The sequence below is a fragment of the Rhinopithecus roxellana genome, chromosome 3 (genome assembly GCF_007565055.1).
Source record: "Rhinopithecus roxellana isolate Shanxi Qingling chromosome 3, ASM756505v1, whole genome shotgun sequence".
Classification (NCBI taxonomy): domain Eukaryota; kingdom Metazoa; phylum Chordata; class Mammalia; order Primates; family Cercopithecidae; genus Rhinopithecus; species Rhinopithecus roxellana.
The window spans coordinates 63,784,569-63,802,559 of record NC_044551.1 but is presented as its reverse complement, the minus strand read 5'-3'; the positions used below and the strand labels follow the sequence as shown (position 1 = coordinate 63,802,559).

Below are 17,991 nucleotides of genomic sequence, written 5' to 3'. Positions count from 1 at the left end.
GCCTTGAACTTCTGGGCTCAAATGATTCTCCCGCCTTGGCCTCCCAAAGTACTGGGATCACAGGCATGTACCACCGCACCCAGCTATCCTTTTCCTTTTCTTTTCTTTTTAAGCATAATTTTAATTGTTCCTTCCCTTCGCCTCCCAGTTTCTGTCCTTAGATGCTCACATCCTCTAGGGTTTGGCTATAAAAGTTAATGAGGTAGCAGTTGCAAGTATTAGCAAGACCCTTTCAGGAGTTTGCCAAATGCCAGGGAGCCCATCTTGAAAAGCATGTAGTCAGTCCCTGCCGTCATGCCCTGACTGCCCAGCATTCTGCGTGAGTGGCAAAGCCCAACTCAGGAACACAAAGCAAAAGACAGCACAGCACACACATGAACTTTTGCCACTTTTGTATTTTATTGTGGAACTGAGTTTTTTTTTTTTCCTTTACATCAAATATCCTCAATGGAAGAGGGGATATTGCACACAAATATCATAAAAGCACTACATATTACTTTCACTGGAAACTAATTTTCTACATTAGATATGACTGGATAGGATAGAAGTGATGCAGGATTTTAAGACATAATACCATACACAGCTGCAGACTGACACAAACACCATTCAGAACAAGAGAGAGGAGTGTGAAGTGCTTCTCAGCCGGGCTCAAGACCACTTCTTTCCAGTGCTGGAAAGAGGGGCTGCATGCAGTGTAGGAAAAGCGTGTCTCTGAACTGCCACAGGGTGTTCTTGAAAGGGCAGCCCGGTCTTGATGCCACTTCTCCATGGCTCCCGTTTTGGGGAGCTCCAAACAAATGCAGAGAAGCTGCTTATTTTTTCCCTTCCTTTTCAGTTTTTGATGCTGCCTTTAAAAATCAACTTCATGAAGTCACAGATTTTTTAACAGTAAATAGTTTTAATACCAGGTGAATAACCTAATTGCTTTCAAAGAAATGCTCATCCCTAGGCTGCTTTTGGTGTATTGTTCAGTTGGTTAAAAGATAAAAGCTTACAGTTCCTTTCAAATGGAAACAGGATCTTTTCTTCTAAATCTGAAGCACAAAAAAAAAGTTATTATCCTAACTCACAATATCATTACTGAGCAGGAACCTCCTGTGACAGGTGACTAAAGAGAGGCAAGAAAAGCAATTCAGAATTGTAGAGCAGCTCCTAAGAGCTGAAATTTGGTAATAGAGGGAAAATGAAAGGTGGTAAGATTTCCATTAGCAAATGATTAAATCTTAATTAAATGAGTATTGGAAAGCTCCTAGACTGCATAAGCTATTGGAGACACTTAAAACATTCATATACACTGGGGAAACCATTCACTATGATATGTAACGTTAAGGAAAAAAAATTTTTTTGAACTCCATGGAAAATGGTGTTTAAAAGGGGGAGGAGGGGAAGTTAGTCATTGTATCCAGTCCCACCACAAGACTGAGAAAGCATGCACAGGGCTCAGGGTTTTGAGAAAGGGGACAGAACTGGTTAAAATTGAAAATGGAGGATCATCTCTAACATTTAGTCTCTGTAGAATTTTGTTTAAGAATACTACCAAAAAGGTCATGATCATGAGTGCTATCTCGATACAACCCCATTGTTTAAACAGAGTGTAAATTCCTTCCACTCAAATATTCAATCTATACAATTGGATTAAGTAATCAGTATGAACAAAGCTCCTAGAAGTCTGTGTCAATCTTTAGCTCTCACTTAGAATGTACATGGTACATTGTGATGGCTGTTACTAAACTAATCATGTATTTATGGAACTAGCAAAATTAGGTTAGTCACACAGGCAGGAAAGGTGTCTGGAAGGACAGGAGCAACCTGTAATGCGAATATTGGTTTTCTTGGTATACTCAGGCTCTGTGGTCATTATTGAGAACAATGGATGGAGAAAGGTATTGATAGATTTCATAGGAAAAAGAGCCAGCTGACTAGTGACAGTTTTTATATATTTTTCCCATTAAATCCCATAGCAAAAAAAAAAAAAAAAAGAGAGAGAGAGAAAGTGAGGGGGGTGCAGTGGTTATAACTGAAGACTGGCTATAATTCTCCTACAATGCTTATAGTTTTTAAAGCAAAATAATGTACATGTTAAATACATTTAATTTGGGAAATTGGAAAATAACTTCATCTTCTGTCAAAGAAAAATCAACCAGAGGTCTGGATTTGGCAAGAAGGCTAAAAATCTGGTTTTCTTCCCACGCATTATGTAGACCAATTCAGCTTAAGAGCTAACCATTAAATAATTATCTCGAGTATCTTAGGTTGTCTTATAAAGTTAAGTTTGAAGTAGATGAGTTTATACTCAATGAAATTCATTTGCGTCACAATGACTTTTCCATCATGTGTTAATTTCTTGTACCCTTAATATGTTATTTTTCAAGGACTTGAAAGAAATGGGGTAATAAATAAAAGCTGCATTTCTAGAGAAGCCTAACAAAAATAGAATATTAATTTTCTTTAAAAAATTAAACATTTGAAAAACGTAATTCACAGCATTAAGTAGACTGCATAGGTCCTCAGTGAAAGGACCCTGAAGAAGCATTTTTTTAAACCCTCATTGTAGTTAGCAGTGCAAAACATACACTTATCAGACAAAAATAAACTAAAATGTTAATTTTGAAATAAATAACTAACATAGAAAATAAAATGAGGTCATTGTTCTCTACTCCGTAGATCTTAGAGTCTGCAGGAAATGTAATGTGACAGAGCACAACACAGTTGTCACGGAGAAGTTTGCCGCATCTGAACACTGGGTGCATTGATCTGCAACTTGAAACTTGATGTCAGTTTTAATCATGATCTGGCTTCCCAGGTTCACAGTTCAATGATGACAATGATGGAAATTTTCTCTAAACTCTACATGAACCGTAGGAGTTGAGAATTCATTTGTTTTCAATGTACTATTTCTTTTTTTTTTTTTTTTCCAGAAAAGAAAATCCCAAAGCAAATTTGTGCTAGGGTTCTTTGAACTTGGCTCTTTTACCTCATGGTTGAAGATCTTGAAAGAAGTATGTAGGATACCACTGGGTGATGTACTTGTCAAGGCCCTGAAAAGTAGCCTACCATGCCATTCTCCCCCACTCTCAAGTAGCACTTTTATGTTATGGGAATCAAGGGGTGGGAGGTATCATTATTCCTGGTAGTTACGGGTTTTTAATAAATATCATTACTGCAATATCAGACTTCAATCTTGCCAGAACTTCAAAAAACATTATTCAATTTTTGTCTTACGAAACACTTAAAAAAAAGACTATCACTTGAGAATTTTCTTTGCAATTTCCTGTAAATGAAAACATGTGTTAAAAAGTTCATCTATGAAAAGTTCTCACATATCTTAAAAAAAAATTCTTCTGTACACTTGTTCCCATAATTATGTTGAAATTAATGGAAAATTTAAAAAGCCAATGTAAGACAAAGGTAAATACTGTACACTTGCTGAGAACCTCTTCCACCATAAGATTCACTATTTTCCCAGTTCTGATCATAGAAGCCATTTCAGTCTTGAACTTGCAGTAGTAAAGAAGCTGTGAAAGGCACAACTTGTTTGACTGAGAGGCCACAGGTGCACTGAAGGGGGATTCAACACACATGACTCAGCATCAAACTGTTGGACCAATCAGACCAGCTTCTAGTACCCCCACACGCGCTCACCCACGTGCTCCTTTAAGTATCTATAATCCTATAGGGATGTTTTATAAACTTGCTGTCTCACATTAAAAAATAAGTGCATCAAGTATCTTTGTACATTCAAGTCACTTCCTAAGGCAAATTGTCTACCATATGTACTCCCAACTGCTTTGGTATTTGCTTCAGTTAATTGGGGTGGACTTGGGTGTTGCTGCATGCAGGTTAATCGACTCAGAGTGGACTAAGTGGGTGGACAAATGCTGGGAGCATGCCTTAGATCAATCTACTTGTGTGTTTAGAGTCTGAGAGTTCTGAATGGGGCCCAAACCACTTGCATGGCCAGTCTACACTCACTACATCATGTCAGTGTGCAGCCTTCAAACTGAAGGAGCTTAATTAAGATGTGAAAATATCACATGCCCTCATAACAAGTTTTGTTCTTTTTACTTTTCTTCTAGCCAACTTGTTTTAGAAAATTAAGACTCTTTTTGATGACTCAGACTGACAAAAATGGAAAACTTTGCCTATGTAGACTAAAGAATGCCTACTGCCTGAGAAAATACAGACCTAATTGTTGGTTATTTTCTCCTCCTTACCCCACCCTGCTCTCTCTTTTTCTCTCTGGGTATCTCACCAGAACTCTCTGTCATTACATCTCCTTCTCTTGCATTCCTTTTCTTTCTCATCCTTTCTCTGTCTCTCTCCTGCGTTCTCTTTGTGCTCTCACTCTCTCTCACTCTCTCCTGCGCTCTCTCTCTCTCTAAGACAAATGCCTCTACCTAGCAGAAGTCAGTTGGGTTGGCTAGTGCATGGTTTCCAAATGGTCAGCAGAGATGAACTGGGGTAGGTAATTTTGCAGGAACTTGAACCCTATTGTGGGAATACTGTTACTTCCCTTAGCAATCAGCAAAAACTGAGAAATTTAGTGACTTGCATCACCATGACACAGTATAGCATTTGGCAGGTAATTGTTCAGCGACTTAACTAGATGAATTGACTTTTTAGAAAAGGTGATTTCAAATTGAAGAATTTCTGGAAACAAAGTTCAGATCCTGTGGTGTGGCTGGCCTTGGTTTTTACAGTTCAATCTTGCATGCAGGGAAGGATTCATCTTGCATAACCACTGTGCTGCTGCTTGCTAAAACCATGATGTTGAGGTCTTGCTGTTTCTCGTGGGTCTCCTGGTACCATTCCCTCATCACTTCTGAGTCATGAGTTGGAATCAGTGTCACCTGCAGGGAGAGACAAAAAAAATAGCTATTTAAGGGCAGAAACAGAAACCATACAAAAAAAAAAAGAAAATGAACAGCTAGGTATTAGTTAGACCACTGGAAGAAGAAGGGAAATGAGAGAAAAACTATTTTCCTCAAGAAATGCAAAGGATTTTTCAATGTATATTTTCCAGGAACCAGAATAAAGCTGCAAAGAAAAGCTATTATTTCTAAGGGAAATTGAAGGCTGGAACCAAAAGCAACTAATCACTTGTCAATTCGTTCGTCTACATTCACTGTCAGTTTCTCAGTTCTTTACTGTTAAGAAAGTGCTTCTGTTAGGGTACAATTTCTTGTATTTCCTTTAACACAACTGGTAAGTTTTGCATAAAAGATATTGCATATTTAATCCAAGGAGTTTTATCGTGCACTTCAAAGCCCTCAAAAGCCCACTCATTGTGCGTAACTAACATTTTGTCCTGAGAACAAAGATCTGCACCTTTACTTTATGTGTGTGGTTGGGGATGGAGGTATGGGGTGGGTAGGTAATGTCCTGAATAGTATAAATTCCATCTAGCATTCAGTAGGAAGCCACTGGGTGCCTCTCATTTGATTTCATATGATTAAATAACAAGTAATTCTATATAATATGATACAAGCACAATTTACTATGTAATTTTGTACAGAACCACAAATAAAACTTGATAAGCAAAGATCAGAGCTGAATTAATAATGGCTCATTCTAAGAATCATTTAAGGCCAGGAGTTCGAGACCAGCCTGGGCAACATAGAGAGACCCTGTCATTGCATAAATAAGGGATGGTTTGTGGTCAGGCATGATGTTTGGGAGTTGGGAGTGTCCTGTGAGAGACTATATTCAGCAATGCTCCTACTGTGGAATTTCACATGGACAGCTGTTTTTCTAAATGGCCCTATTCCTAGCTGCAGTCTACTCATAAAACACAAAGGAAGAAAGGCAATTCCTCAGCAGCTCTCATATGGAAATATGACCGCTTTGATTCACACACACAAGACTCTTGGCATACTGGAGGAAGGGCAATTAATCTTGGGCCCATTCTGCAGAAAAATGGTTTCTGCTTTAGTTAAGGTGGCTTTCCTCCAAGGCTGTGGTTGCTGGTGGTGCCAAGAATATTATTTCTTGTACTACCTACTGTGTGTTAAACTGACTTTGTTCTCAGGATATTTCATGTGTGACAGACACAGGAGGCTCCTCATGTGAATCCACAGCCAGTCACATGAGGCGCCTCTTTAAACATGGTTCCTTCCCATTGCCTCTGGACACAGCTCAATCTGCAGTGCAGACACTGTTGAGGAGTTCTCACCTGCATGTTGCTGCCCCACTGAGCCTTTCCTTCCAACAAAGCGTCCAGGACAGCCCGGCTGGGCTCCTCAGCAGCAGGGTCATTCCCACTCACCACGTAGTAGGAAGACCGCACTCTCTTGAAAAATTCCACATCAACATTCTTACTATTGCTGTGGTTAGGAATGTAGCACAGGTCCAAATACACAGGGAGGCCTGGGGGCACAGTGGAGGACTTGGTTGCCTTGGTATTTCCTGGTCCTTGGGTAAATAGACAAAGACAAAGCAAGGTCATAGCAAGGTGAAGAGACCATACATCAGCACATGTTCCCTACTCAATCACACCTTCCCTACTCAATCACACCTTCCCTACTCAATCACACCTTCCCTACTCAATCACACCTTCCCTACTCAATCACACCTTCCCTACTCAATCACACCTTCCCTACTCAATCACACCTTCCCTACTCAATCACACCTTTCCTACTCAATCACACCTTCCCTACTCAATCACACCTTCCCTACTCAATCACACCTTTCCTACTCAATCACACCTTCCCTACTCAATCACACCTTCCCTACTCAATCACACCTTCCCTACTCAATCACACCTTCCCTACTCAATCACACCTTTCCTACTCAATCACACCTTCCCTACTCAATCACACCTTCCCTACTCAATCACACCTTCCCTACTCAATCACAAGCAGGTCCTCTGGGACATGCAAAGTGGTGACAGCATTTCCATCTCCCTGGGAATCTGTCAAGGGCATTTGCACTAGCAGTGTGACAAAACATAACATGGTTGTTTACCATCTCAATAGGAGAAGTGAAGAATGGGATGGTTTCCCTTTGTGGACAGCCAACATTAGGAAGCAAGAAGAGTTTGAAGGCCTTTCCCAAGATGGCACTAGATATAATACCCCTCCTAAAGAAGTTGCTAATGTGCTTCTTTGTTTGATAAGTGATCTAAGAAGTAGATTTTAAAAGTCAAAAGAAAACATCTGTATTTGGCAAAACATAGCTAAGTTATCTTAGTAATCCACTTTAGCGTCTCATGGTTGCAATTTTGTCCACAGCTGGATATTATACCCTAACGTTCTACTTAGTAAAATAGTTTTGATCTTAACCCCATATGATTTCCAAGGCCCTCAGCACCTCAGTCTCACTCACAAACTGATGAAACACCATATTCTCTCCTTAGCACAGTATTCTGAAAACTGATACTTCTTTCCCTAGACAAGGCTGGATGCCGAACTTGGGCAAAGGACGGTTCAGAAAGACCAGGCTTTCTCTAACTAATCAGGACATATCAGACTGCAACCAAAACCCCCAGTCAAATCACAAAGGCCTGGGAAAACTAACTTGTTCCAGTCAGGAAGTTTAAAGCTTTTGAAACGTTAATAGAACTAGCATTTTGAGGCAGTGGTTCTTTAGCCTGACTACATAATTAGAATCACCTCGGATGCTTAATACTGACACCCAGGCCTCACTCTCTAGAGTCTGACTTAAGTAGGTTTGGGTTGGGGTCTGGCACTACTGTCTTTTAAAAGCACCCCAGGTGATTCTAACATGCAGCTGGTTTCATTGCTGTAAAGCCAATTAAAACACCAGCTAGATTTTATATGCTTAATCCTCTTTCTCCATAGGATACTTAAAGACTATCATCCCAGATTCAAAACCACCAGCTAATTCTATCAACTGTCCAGTTTTACTTTTAGAGGGGTGAGGGAGTGGTGAGAATCAGCCAGAGTAATACTTGGATAAGCTAATTCATTCTATGAATAGATCAATAGGTTATTTTAATGAATCTGAGCTGAAAGCCCTCAAAATACCCAGTGGGGGGGCCTCCTAAAGAATTCTGACTTGTAGTAGAAGTTTGTGAGTTACAGTCCTTCCAGTAATTAAACATGTCTGCAATTTCCCCCTCTACTCTAAATCACTACCATCAACATCAAATGAATATTGCTCACAGAAGCACAAACCAACAGAACCGCTGAAAGTTGGCCCAGGTTTGCTTTAAAAGTCAATTAGTACTGCAACTTTGCCTTTGTAGACATCTAAAAGCATCTCCAAAATAAATGAAAATTAACACATTTTCACTTATTACTTTGCCTTTAAATTACCTCTTTAAATGTCCAAAAAGTTTTTTTAAAAAGTCCATTGTGTGGGCTAGGATGTATATGTTCTGGCAAACTTGGGAGTAAATTTCAGTTGGTTTTGTCTGTTTAAATGGATTTCATGTTTTCTCCCTAAGTGCAGGTCAGTTGTCAACTCTTTCAGATTAAAGGGTTAATTATCTGGTGGTTTTTCATTCATTTTAAACATGAAAAAAATTCTGATTATTTTCTATGTGCATGTAAAAAGGCCAAATGTGCTGAGAACTGAGTCTTAAAATTGACACTCCACATTGTTTAAAGTAAAAACTTGTAGTTTTAACAAATCTAAATCCTAAAGTGTACTTAATTGGAGAGCTGCAAAGATTACTCTATCAGATTTTCCCTAATAAATCAGGGCAATGTTACTTAAATTATGTTGTGCCTTACATGTTTGGGTCCATTTATATTACTTTGCGAATTGTGATCTAAAATCTCTGAATAATTACCTAAAGCAAATAAACTGTATGAATGCCAATCCTTGTGATTGATGTGAAGCAACAAAATGAAGCAGTACTGCAGAGACCAGTTCCATCAAAGCCCAGGTCATTACTGAGAACATGATACATCTGGGAATCATGACCAAAACATGAATGATCAAAACTCAGGGATATCTGCTCTTGCCAAGTGGAATTTCATTTGCTTATTTATTTTTGAGAGACAGGGTCTTGCTCTGTCGCCCGGGCTTGGAGTGCAGTGATACATACAATTCTGGCTCACTGCAGCCTTGACCTCTTGGCTGAAGTGATCCTCCTGCCTCAGCCTCCAAAGTAGCTTAGCTCCAAAGTAGCTAAGACTACAAGCATATGCCACCACACCCAATTAATTAAAAAACATTTTTTTGTGGAGTTAGGGTCTTGCTATGTTGCATAGGCTGGTCTCAACCTCCTGGGCTGAAGCTAACCTCCCACCTCAGCCTCCCAAAGTGCTGAAATTACAGGCATGAGGCCATGCACCCAGCTTCCAAGTGGAATTTTAATCTGAAATAGCATTGAGTCTCTACTAATGAGGCCATGGGTAAGAGAAGGGTAAGAAAAGAGCCATCAATGTTTTTCTCTCAATTTTCACTGGATACTCACTGGTCACCTGAAATTATAGTACTTTTTGGCTGACATGAAAATGGAACACTGCCTTTAATGAGGATTTATCTCCAACCTGGTGATGTTTTAAATAAAAATGTAATAATTTTTAATTTTAAAATTTAATTTTGTTAAAAAAAAGGTCTCTAAATCTTCGGTCTAGACTGGTCAATCCAGTCTTGGTGTGAAACCTCTGGTTCTCCTTAGGCCTTTAGGAGCTCCTGGCCTGTGTTACCCTGCTGGATTCTGGGGCCAGCATGGCTGAAACCAGTCTTCCAGAAGCATGTGAAAGATACATCCTTGGTTCTGAAGATTTAGAACAGGGCTGTAGTTGCTGTGTTCCAAAATGGCACAAAATCAGGAATCCCATGTGATGAATCACAGCTGCTTTGAACCATACACTGAGCTATTTCCAAGCCTTAAGGCCACACTGGACTGAGATATATACCTTTGGGCAGAGGAGAAGAGTACAGGGAAGGTAAACCATCAATTGTGCTCTCTCATCTTCCCGGTACAAAGCCAAACAGGGAAACATAAAGGTTGTAAATTAAGTAGAATGGTTGTGGCATATATCCAATGCCCGGCCTTCTCAACCTACCTGCAGTGGCAGTCTTGGCTGACTTGGATGCAGAGGCATTGGCAGCATTCTTGGTCTCCTTGTCCTTCTCTTCCCCACGTGCAGTTTTGACCTCAGGAGTGGTGGTGGGTTTTGCTGCCTTTTCCACAGATTCTTTCTTCTTAGGAGAAGCCACCCTGGACACCTTATCTGAGGATTCTTTCAAGCCCCCTGGTTTTGGTGAAGCTGCCAAGGGCTTAGACTTCCCATCACTCTTTTTGACAGGTGAAGATGACTTGGTTTTTGTACCTGGCTTTTTGGTTTTGGTCTTCTCTTTCAGATCTTTTTTTAGAGCTTTGCCCAGGTTCTGCTCAATGGCCAAGGCCTCTGGGTCCACCATGGACACATCAGGATGGCGTGGCGAAGGGCTGCGGTCTTGCACAGGAGCTGGAGGTGGGTCCATGTGTTTGTACGTGACAGTTTTATCTGTGGGGATGGTTTCCGACTCGTCTTCAGAGTCGATATTGGCATCAGCCGTGATGGAGGGGCACTCTTCAGTCTCCGGGGGAACATCAGAGTCGGTCTGGGATGGGGCCGACTCACTGACTGAGGTGGGAGGGGTTTCATCACACTGTCGGCCCTGTTGCTTTCCTCCTGGAGGCGGTGGAGCTCCCCCTGATTGAGTGAGGGGCTTTTCAGATTCTTCAGTGGGCTCTTCACTGGCAAACCACTCAAGAGGATTGGGATTAATGAAGGAGGGCGAAAGCTCTGTCTTGGGGTGTTTGTATTCACAGGAGGACACGAGGCATAAATCGACATCCTGGCGGGCTTCTGAGGGGGACTTCTTTTCTGCAGTGTAGCATAGGTCTGAAGTCTCGTAGGAATATGTGGATGCCTGAGGGGTTCTAGTGATTTTCTCTGTAGTCTCATAACAGTATGTGGAAGTATCGGGGGTTAGCGTCGTCTTTTTAGCTGTCTCATAGGAGTAACTTTCAGACTCAGGGAAACCGGTAATTTTCTCAGTGGTCTCATAAGAGTAGCTGGGGTCCCCAAGTGTGTGGCCACCATCCTCAGAGTCATCATAGCCATTGCTGATGTCATCCAGAAGCCTTCTAGACCTCTCAGTCTTTTCATAGCTGTAACCACTCACTTCAGGGGGGCTGGTGGTCTTTTCACTTATGTCATATGAGTACCCACCCTCTTCAGGGGTCCGTGTGGTCTTCTCAATAATTTCATAGGAATAGTCACCATCTTCAGGGGTCTTGGTGGTTTTCCCAATGGTCTCATAGGAGTAGCCACTGTCACTTGGGGATTTTGTGGTTCTCTCTATCTTCTCATAGTAATAGCCGCCCACATCTGAGGTCCGGGTGGTCTTCTCATAAGATTCGTAGTCATAATCTTCTTCATCTGGGGACCTGGTTGTTTTCTCAGGCTTTTGATAGGCATAGCTAAAGTCACCAGGTGTCTTCCCTCCACTGTCCTTCTCCAGGCCAGGTGTGGCCAAATCTCTATTCAAGGCTAGATGGTGTTGCATGGTATCAAATAACACTGAGGCACGGAAGCCATAGGGCTCTGCAGATGCTGCATCTATGGGTGGAGAAGAGGAAGTGTGGCAAGCTGCTGTTTTGTCTTTGACTGCAGAGGTAGAATCTGAAAAAGCAGGTGAATATAAAGGAGAGGACTCTCGTGGGGTGAGTGGAGAGATATCAGATTTTGGAGAGAGCTTCTCTCCTTCCAGACTTTGCACTTTTTCAGAGGTGAGTGAGGCATATAAGGACATATCTCTCGGGGGAGCAACATCAGATAGAGTATCTTCTTGGAGAGGAGAAGCGATCTGAGAAGGGGTATGAGCAGAAGAGGTGGATGGGGAGGCCTCTACCTGAGATACTGAGATGAGCTCAGAAAGATCATTATCTTGGGTATAGGACGGCTCCTCCATAGGTGGTATCTTATGTGATAAACTGGAGTCCTGCATGTCAGAAGGACTGTAGTCCACTTCAGTTGGCCCATTTTCAGTGATGTGAAGCACACCTGCACCTACTGTAGGATGATCTGGAGACTGTCGACTGAAGTCCATAGCAAGGGAGTGCTCAGGAGATTCTTGGCCAAATTCAATAGACATTGAGGACTGTTCAGATCTGTGATCTTGAACGGGTGTCCTGGACTTTGCAGTTTTAGGGGAGAAGTCTGGTGGAGAAATTGACATCGGTCTTGGGCATTCTTCTTTAGATGGAGACATTTCTGTTTCCTGGAATGTGGTAGGTGTTTGCACAACAGACACTGAAAGGGAGTCATCTACTTCTGTGGAATGTGGGGAGCCAACCTCAGCATGCAGAGAAGGAGACACATCATCTGTTGTTGGCTCTGGAAATGAGCTCGTAGCCACTGAGGCTGTGGACACTGAGGCCACACCCTCCATATGAGAGTATGTGTCTTCTGCTACACCCTCATCAACAGGAGTAGCTGACTTGTCTGAGACAGTACCTTCAGAAATGGACATCTTAGTGTCTTCTTTAAAAGATCCAAACTGACTGACATCTATTTGTGTGGGAGAAACATCTCCTAATTTCCTTTCATCCAGAGCCAGTGCTGGTTGAGAACTCGTGGCTTCAACATCATCAGTTTTCTTTTCCTGGCCAAAGTCTTCTTTTATTGGTACAAAGTCTGTGCTTTTCCCTTCCTGTTTGTCTTGGTAAAGACTCGTGGAAGTCATTTCAGAAACTGGACTTACTTGGTCTGGAGAGCCTTGTTTTTCACTCTTTTCTTCAAAGGGGCTTTCGGCACCTCTGCCAGAAGCCTTGTCATCAGCACTTAGAAAACTTTCATAGGCAGACTCGGATCCAATGAGGGGCGGGCTGCGTAAAGGAGACAAAACTTTTTCAATAGGAGACTCTGAGTCAGGCACGGGCTCATCCATGGGGCTTACTGAAGCTCTTTCACTCTCATCTTTGGCATCACTGAATTCAAAACTCACTGGAACTGCTGGTGGTTTTTCGATTACTTCTGTAGGGAGGTGACTGGATTTCTCATCGGTGGGAGATTGGTAGTAAGGTGTGTGACCAGCACTGCCAGTCACGGACTGAGATGGTGACACTACTTCCAGAGTCTTGTCCTCAGGACTAGCACAATGTTCTTCAACTACTTCTTGGGTCACCTCAGGAGACACCGGGGCTACTTCTGCCTCTGCAGAGACTTTAATCTCATTGGGCGTCAGAGAGAAGTTCACACTACGTTCACCCAGGGGGGTCTTTTCTAAGGGTGATGGTGGAGATGGACTCAGGGATGGGCTCTTTGATGGGCTGAGCTTTTCACCTGAAACAGCTGAGATGGTATCTTTGATGTCCAATGTGGTGCTGGCTTTCACTTCAGAGCAGTAAGCATCACGTAGAGCAGATCTGCTGAATTTGTCTTCCTCCATGGAAGAGGGTGGTGATATGGTAGAGGCTGAAGCATTGTAATCCTTGCCATCGGTGGCATCTGTTTTTGATCCTTCAGAAAATCCGTTGAGTGGTGTAACATCAGCAGGTTTAGAGTATTCCTGAGAATACAATGAAGACTCGTATTTGGTGATATTTACGAATTCCTGAGAAGGGGACTCCGTCTCTTCATTGTTGGTCTCATCGCTCATCACATCTCGAGGGGTAGACATCTCATCCATGGGGGTGGGCTCACTGGATATCTCAATAGTAGACTGAGTGTAGCCAGAGGTGGCAGTGAATTCCTCAGGCTGGTCTTCTCGATTCTCCTCATCAGAAGCGGTGGCCTCGCTCTCTGAGCCTCCAGGTAAAGTCTCATCATGAATTGAAGATGCAGGTTCTCGGCCAGGAGACTGGGCTCCTGGTTGCTTGGTTGGTGTGGTGAGGAATCCATATTGCTCCTCGGCACCACCAGCCTCTGCAGCCTTGTCGACCACAGCCATCACATAGTCTTCAGCTTCCATTTTTTCCGGCTCATATTCCTCCTCTCTGGCATCTTCAGCTTTGTCCTCCTCATCAGCCTCCTCCTCAGATTGTTCAGCCTCTCCTTTCTCAATGGCCTCATCCATGTCTTCTTCGGCTCGGTCGTCCCCACTGGCCACAGACTCCCTCTTCTCCCTGATGTATGCATCAGCCTCTGCCTTGGCACTTTCCTCATCCTCAGTGGGGCTGTGCTTAGAGGCGCTCACACATATGTGTTCCTCCCCATCCTCTTCTGGCTCCTCAGCCTCCTCAGTTTCTGCCTTCTCTTCATAGTCTCCAGTCTCTGAGGATTCTTCAAACCCTGCTCCTTCATCTTCAAATTTTTCAATGTCGTCTACTCCCTGCTTCTCGACGGGCTCCAGCTCCTCAGGTGTCTGTTCACATTCGCCTTCCCCTTCAGTGGTGGTGATTCCCTCATCAGGGGACTCGGCAGGACCTTTGGTGACTTCTGTCTCCTTCTGGATGACGTAGGCTTCGACTGGCTCAGTTTCCTTCAGTTTCTCTTCATCTTCGATTAGCTCCAGTTGAGGCTTGATGTCCTTTGTTACATCGACCTCTTCAGCCTTTAACTCTTCAAAGTCCTTGGTTAGATCCTCAGGAGACGACATAAGGGACCTCTCAGCTTCGAGTTCTTTGGCAGGGCCAGTGGCCACTATTCCAGCTGCCGCCACCACGGCTGCTGTGGCAGCTCCAGTGCCGACAGCTGCAGCGACAGCCTCTGTGGCCTTGCCTTCCTTCTTAACGACTTTTATTTTCCCCTTCTCCTTTGGCTTCCCGGCGGCAACAGAATCTTTCTTGACAGGCTCTTCCTTCTTGGGTACTTTTGGTTTTAAAGCAGCTGGTTTTTTTGCTTCAGATAGAGGAGTAGATGATTTCTTTGCGTCTTTAGGGAGTTTCTTAATTTCTTTTTTGGGCTCCTTTTCTTCCTTTTTCACTTCCTTCTTCTCTTCCTTCTTAACTTCCTTCTTGGCTTCCTTCAGTGGTGTTTCTTTCTTAACCTCTTTCTTGGGTTCTTTTTTCTCTTCTTTCTTGATTTCTTTTTTGACTTCTTTTTTCACTTCTTCCTTTTTTGTTTTTTCCTCCTTCTTGATAGGTGTTTTGTCTTCCTTTTTAGCCACTTCTTTCTTTGGCTTTTCCTTCTCCTCTTTCTTGTCTTCAGGCTTTGCCTTTGTTTCCTTTTTCACCGTCTTCTCCTTGGCGGCTTTGGGTTTGACATCTGTGGCTTGCTTCTCAGCCACCTCGGCCTTCACTGGAGATGGCTCTTCTTTGCTGGGAACCTCCTTTTCGGTCACTGAAGGTTTGGTCTCTGTTTTTACTGGCTTATCTTTTTTCACCGTTACTTTTTCTTTGCTTTCAACTTTGGGTGGCTTTTCCACCTGATTCACTTTTGTGACCTCAGGGGTTTCTTCTTTCGACTCCTTGCGCACGGATTTGCTAGGAAGTGGTTTTGTGGCTGGCTTCAGACTTTCTCGGCTATCAGCCCTCTGTTTCAGTTTTGTTTGTTTCACCACAGGAGTGGGCACCTGGCCAGTGAGATCCTTTTGGGTAGCCAGTGGCTGCTTCAGAAAGTCTAGATGTTTGAGTTTTTCCAGTCCTTCCAGGATGTTGTATTGGGTGCTGTTCCCAGGAAACAGGACTCGGATGATTTTTTCCACAGGGTTTGCTGGATGCCACACAATCAAAGATGAGACTGAAGTTAAGTAGGAAATTGGGAGATCTACTTCTTGACCATTAGGCAGAATGAGTTCAGCCTTGTCTTTGTTGGTGCCAGTCCACTGCTGCATAAAATACTGCATTTCCTTGCTGCTCTTGACTGGATTAAGCACATACATCTCAAGTTTTCCCACTCCCATTTTTTGGAAAAGAATGACAGGATCAATAGTATTGCCTACACTTCTAAACAGAGGTTCTGGTTTCATGGACAATTTGTTTAGGTACTGGAGAGTGAAGCATGCTTCTTCTATGCTTCTCTTCATCTTGATGTTTGGCTCTGGATTTTTGAGATTTTCAGGTACATTGAGAAATACAACTCCTAAGTCAGGGGAGATGAGGTTTTTCATCCAGTCACTATTTGTGGTGGAGCCCTGGGACTGTTCTTCCTCAAGCTCTGCAATTTTCCGCTGTAGCATGCTGTTTATTCCAGGCAAATTGTCATCCCCAATGTGGGTGAGCAGGATGGAGTCCACTCGGTCTAAGTGTCGGATGAGCTTCCAGAAGCAGGATTTTCTCTCTGATCCGCCATTGATGAGCATATTGAAACCATTCACTGCAAACAAGGCAGAATCTCCCCTCCCTCCTGGAAAAATATAACAGCAGGGCTTGGAGAGCTTCAGAAATCCACCCGATGTGGGAGGTTCCAGGATGTCAAAGGGAGATGGGACTTCCACTGATTCTGAGAGATACTCAGTAAACTCAGAAAGTCCTTCCATTTCTGGCAAGATAGAAGCTGAATTGAGTTTAATATTGATGAAGTCTTGGAGATTGTGTCTGTCAAGATTGGAGTTCTTCCAGTCCCCTTCTTCAGGACAGAACAGGGTTAAGCTTGCTTTGTTGGCAGGATGGGTGGTGCTTAGTAACTCCCCGATCTGGGTTTTAAAAAAAGAAAGAAAGAAAGAAAAGGTGTAAGTGATTATCATCACTGATACATCATCTCCAGCTATAACTATGTGTTATAGGATCACAGGATGCACATAAGACCAGTTTCAGACATGCACTCATGTAGCAATGCTGGTTGCTTAAATGCTGAAATACTTCCCTACTAGAAGGTGAACAGCCCTTTGTCCTGAGCCCCACTACTACTGGCTTCTACCTCAACCAGTACCCACTCACCCTGGCACCTCTCCGAAAACCCCTCCACCATCTATTCCTGCCCAGCAGGGGAATGCCAGAACTCTGGTCCAGTTCTAAGACCAGTGACCACCTGAGCAATTGGGGATTGTGCTGCAGTGGTTATGAAATACTTTGAATATTATCCCTAGAGTAAAGGCAAAGATGCCCTTTAAAAAACATTAAACTATATTAAGAGAAAGCTGTCTGAGTCATTTCACCACGAATAAAAAATGTTTTCTTTTATTCCACTAGACTTGGCGAAAAAAAAAAAAGGCCTGATTGACACCTCAAAGAAATTCAGATTAACAGGGCACTTGTTGTGGCCTCCTTTTAGAATCTGTATGTAAAAAAGAAAAAACCTTGGTGGGTTTTTCCCCATAGGAGACAAGAAGTTATGGACTGCCTGTTACTACAAAAAATTACTGGTTTCTGGTATCAGTGCACACTGATTAAAACATGAGGGGGTCACCCAGAAGATTCTCTGCAGATACAAATGCTTGTTTATTAAAGCCATGATATTAAAGTGGTTGGATAATTATAAAAGCCAGTGGCCAAATCTGTTCCCCATTTGCTCATATTTAACTCCACAGTGAGCCACTCTGTTCTCTTACCGCTCCCCTTCTTTTCAGGGCAAGTTGGGTGTGAGCAGCTGAGATCAAATGTGGCTGAAACATTTTTCAACACATTGTTAAGTACTTCCCAAGGATGTAAACACAGAAAAGCAAATCAGGACCAAAACAGAAATTGTGGTTTAATAAAAACACTACTTTCTCTCTCACTCCATATTATGGCCACATATTTCATGGTCTTAGCCTAGCAAATTAGTGATGGAGAATCATGCCATCAACTCCAATCTTCTTTCCGTCTCAGTAAAGCTCACAAATCAGCTCAGAATTTTGACTGAAAAGGGCTCTGTGTTCTGGATGACAAATGATCAAGGGGTAAAGCCAAAGTTTCATTTGGTCCAGGCATCCCTGAGCCAGCAGGTCTGAACTCTTACTTTCTAGTATTAGATTAGTTTCCTCTGTCTCCTGGCTATCAGCATTCTGAGGCTGCTATTATGAATGTTTGTAAGAATAATTTATAGAATCTGAATTTTCCTGTATTTGACTGCAACATTGCAGTAAAATAGTCATTTATGTTTTGTTAGCATATTAGTCCTAAGCATAACATTTTATGTAGAGGGTCGCAAAATAACAAAATAATAAAATTTTGTGGTTTTTCTGTGACTTCACAATTTTCTATAAAAGGGATAAGAATCA

General features: G+C 42.5%; 1 protein-coding gene across 1 annotated transcript in view; it reads right to left on the bottom strand.

The window, feature by feature from the left end:
* Positions 1-377: 377 nt before the first annotated feature.
* Positions 378-17,991, bottom strand: part of MAP1B (microtubule associated protein 1B) — a 104,350-nt gene continuing 86,736 nt past the window's right edge. Inside the window, exons 5-7 of the mRNA XM_010380261.2 lie at positions 9,984-16,485; positions 6,173-6,411; positions 378-4,850 (exon numbers count right to left, since the gene is read on the bottom strand). Of these exons, the coding sequence (XP_010378563.1) occupies positions 4,695-4,850; positions 6,173-6,411; positions 9,984-16,485 (6,897 nt within the window). The 3' untranslated portion in view covers positions 378-4,694. The remainder of the gene's footprint in view (positions 4,851-6,172; positions 6,412-9,983; positions 16,486-17,991) is intronic.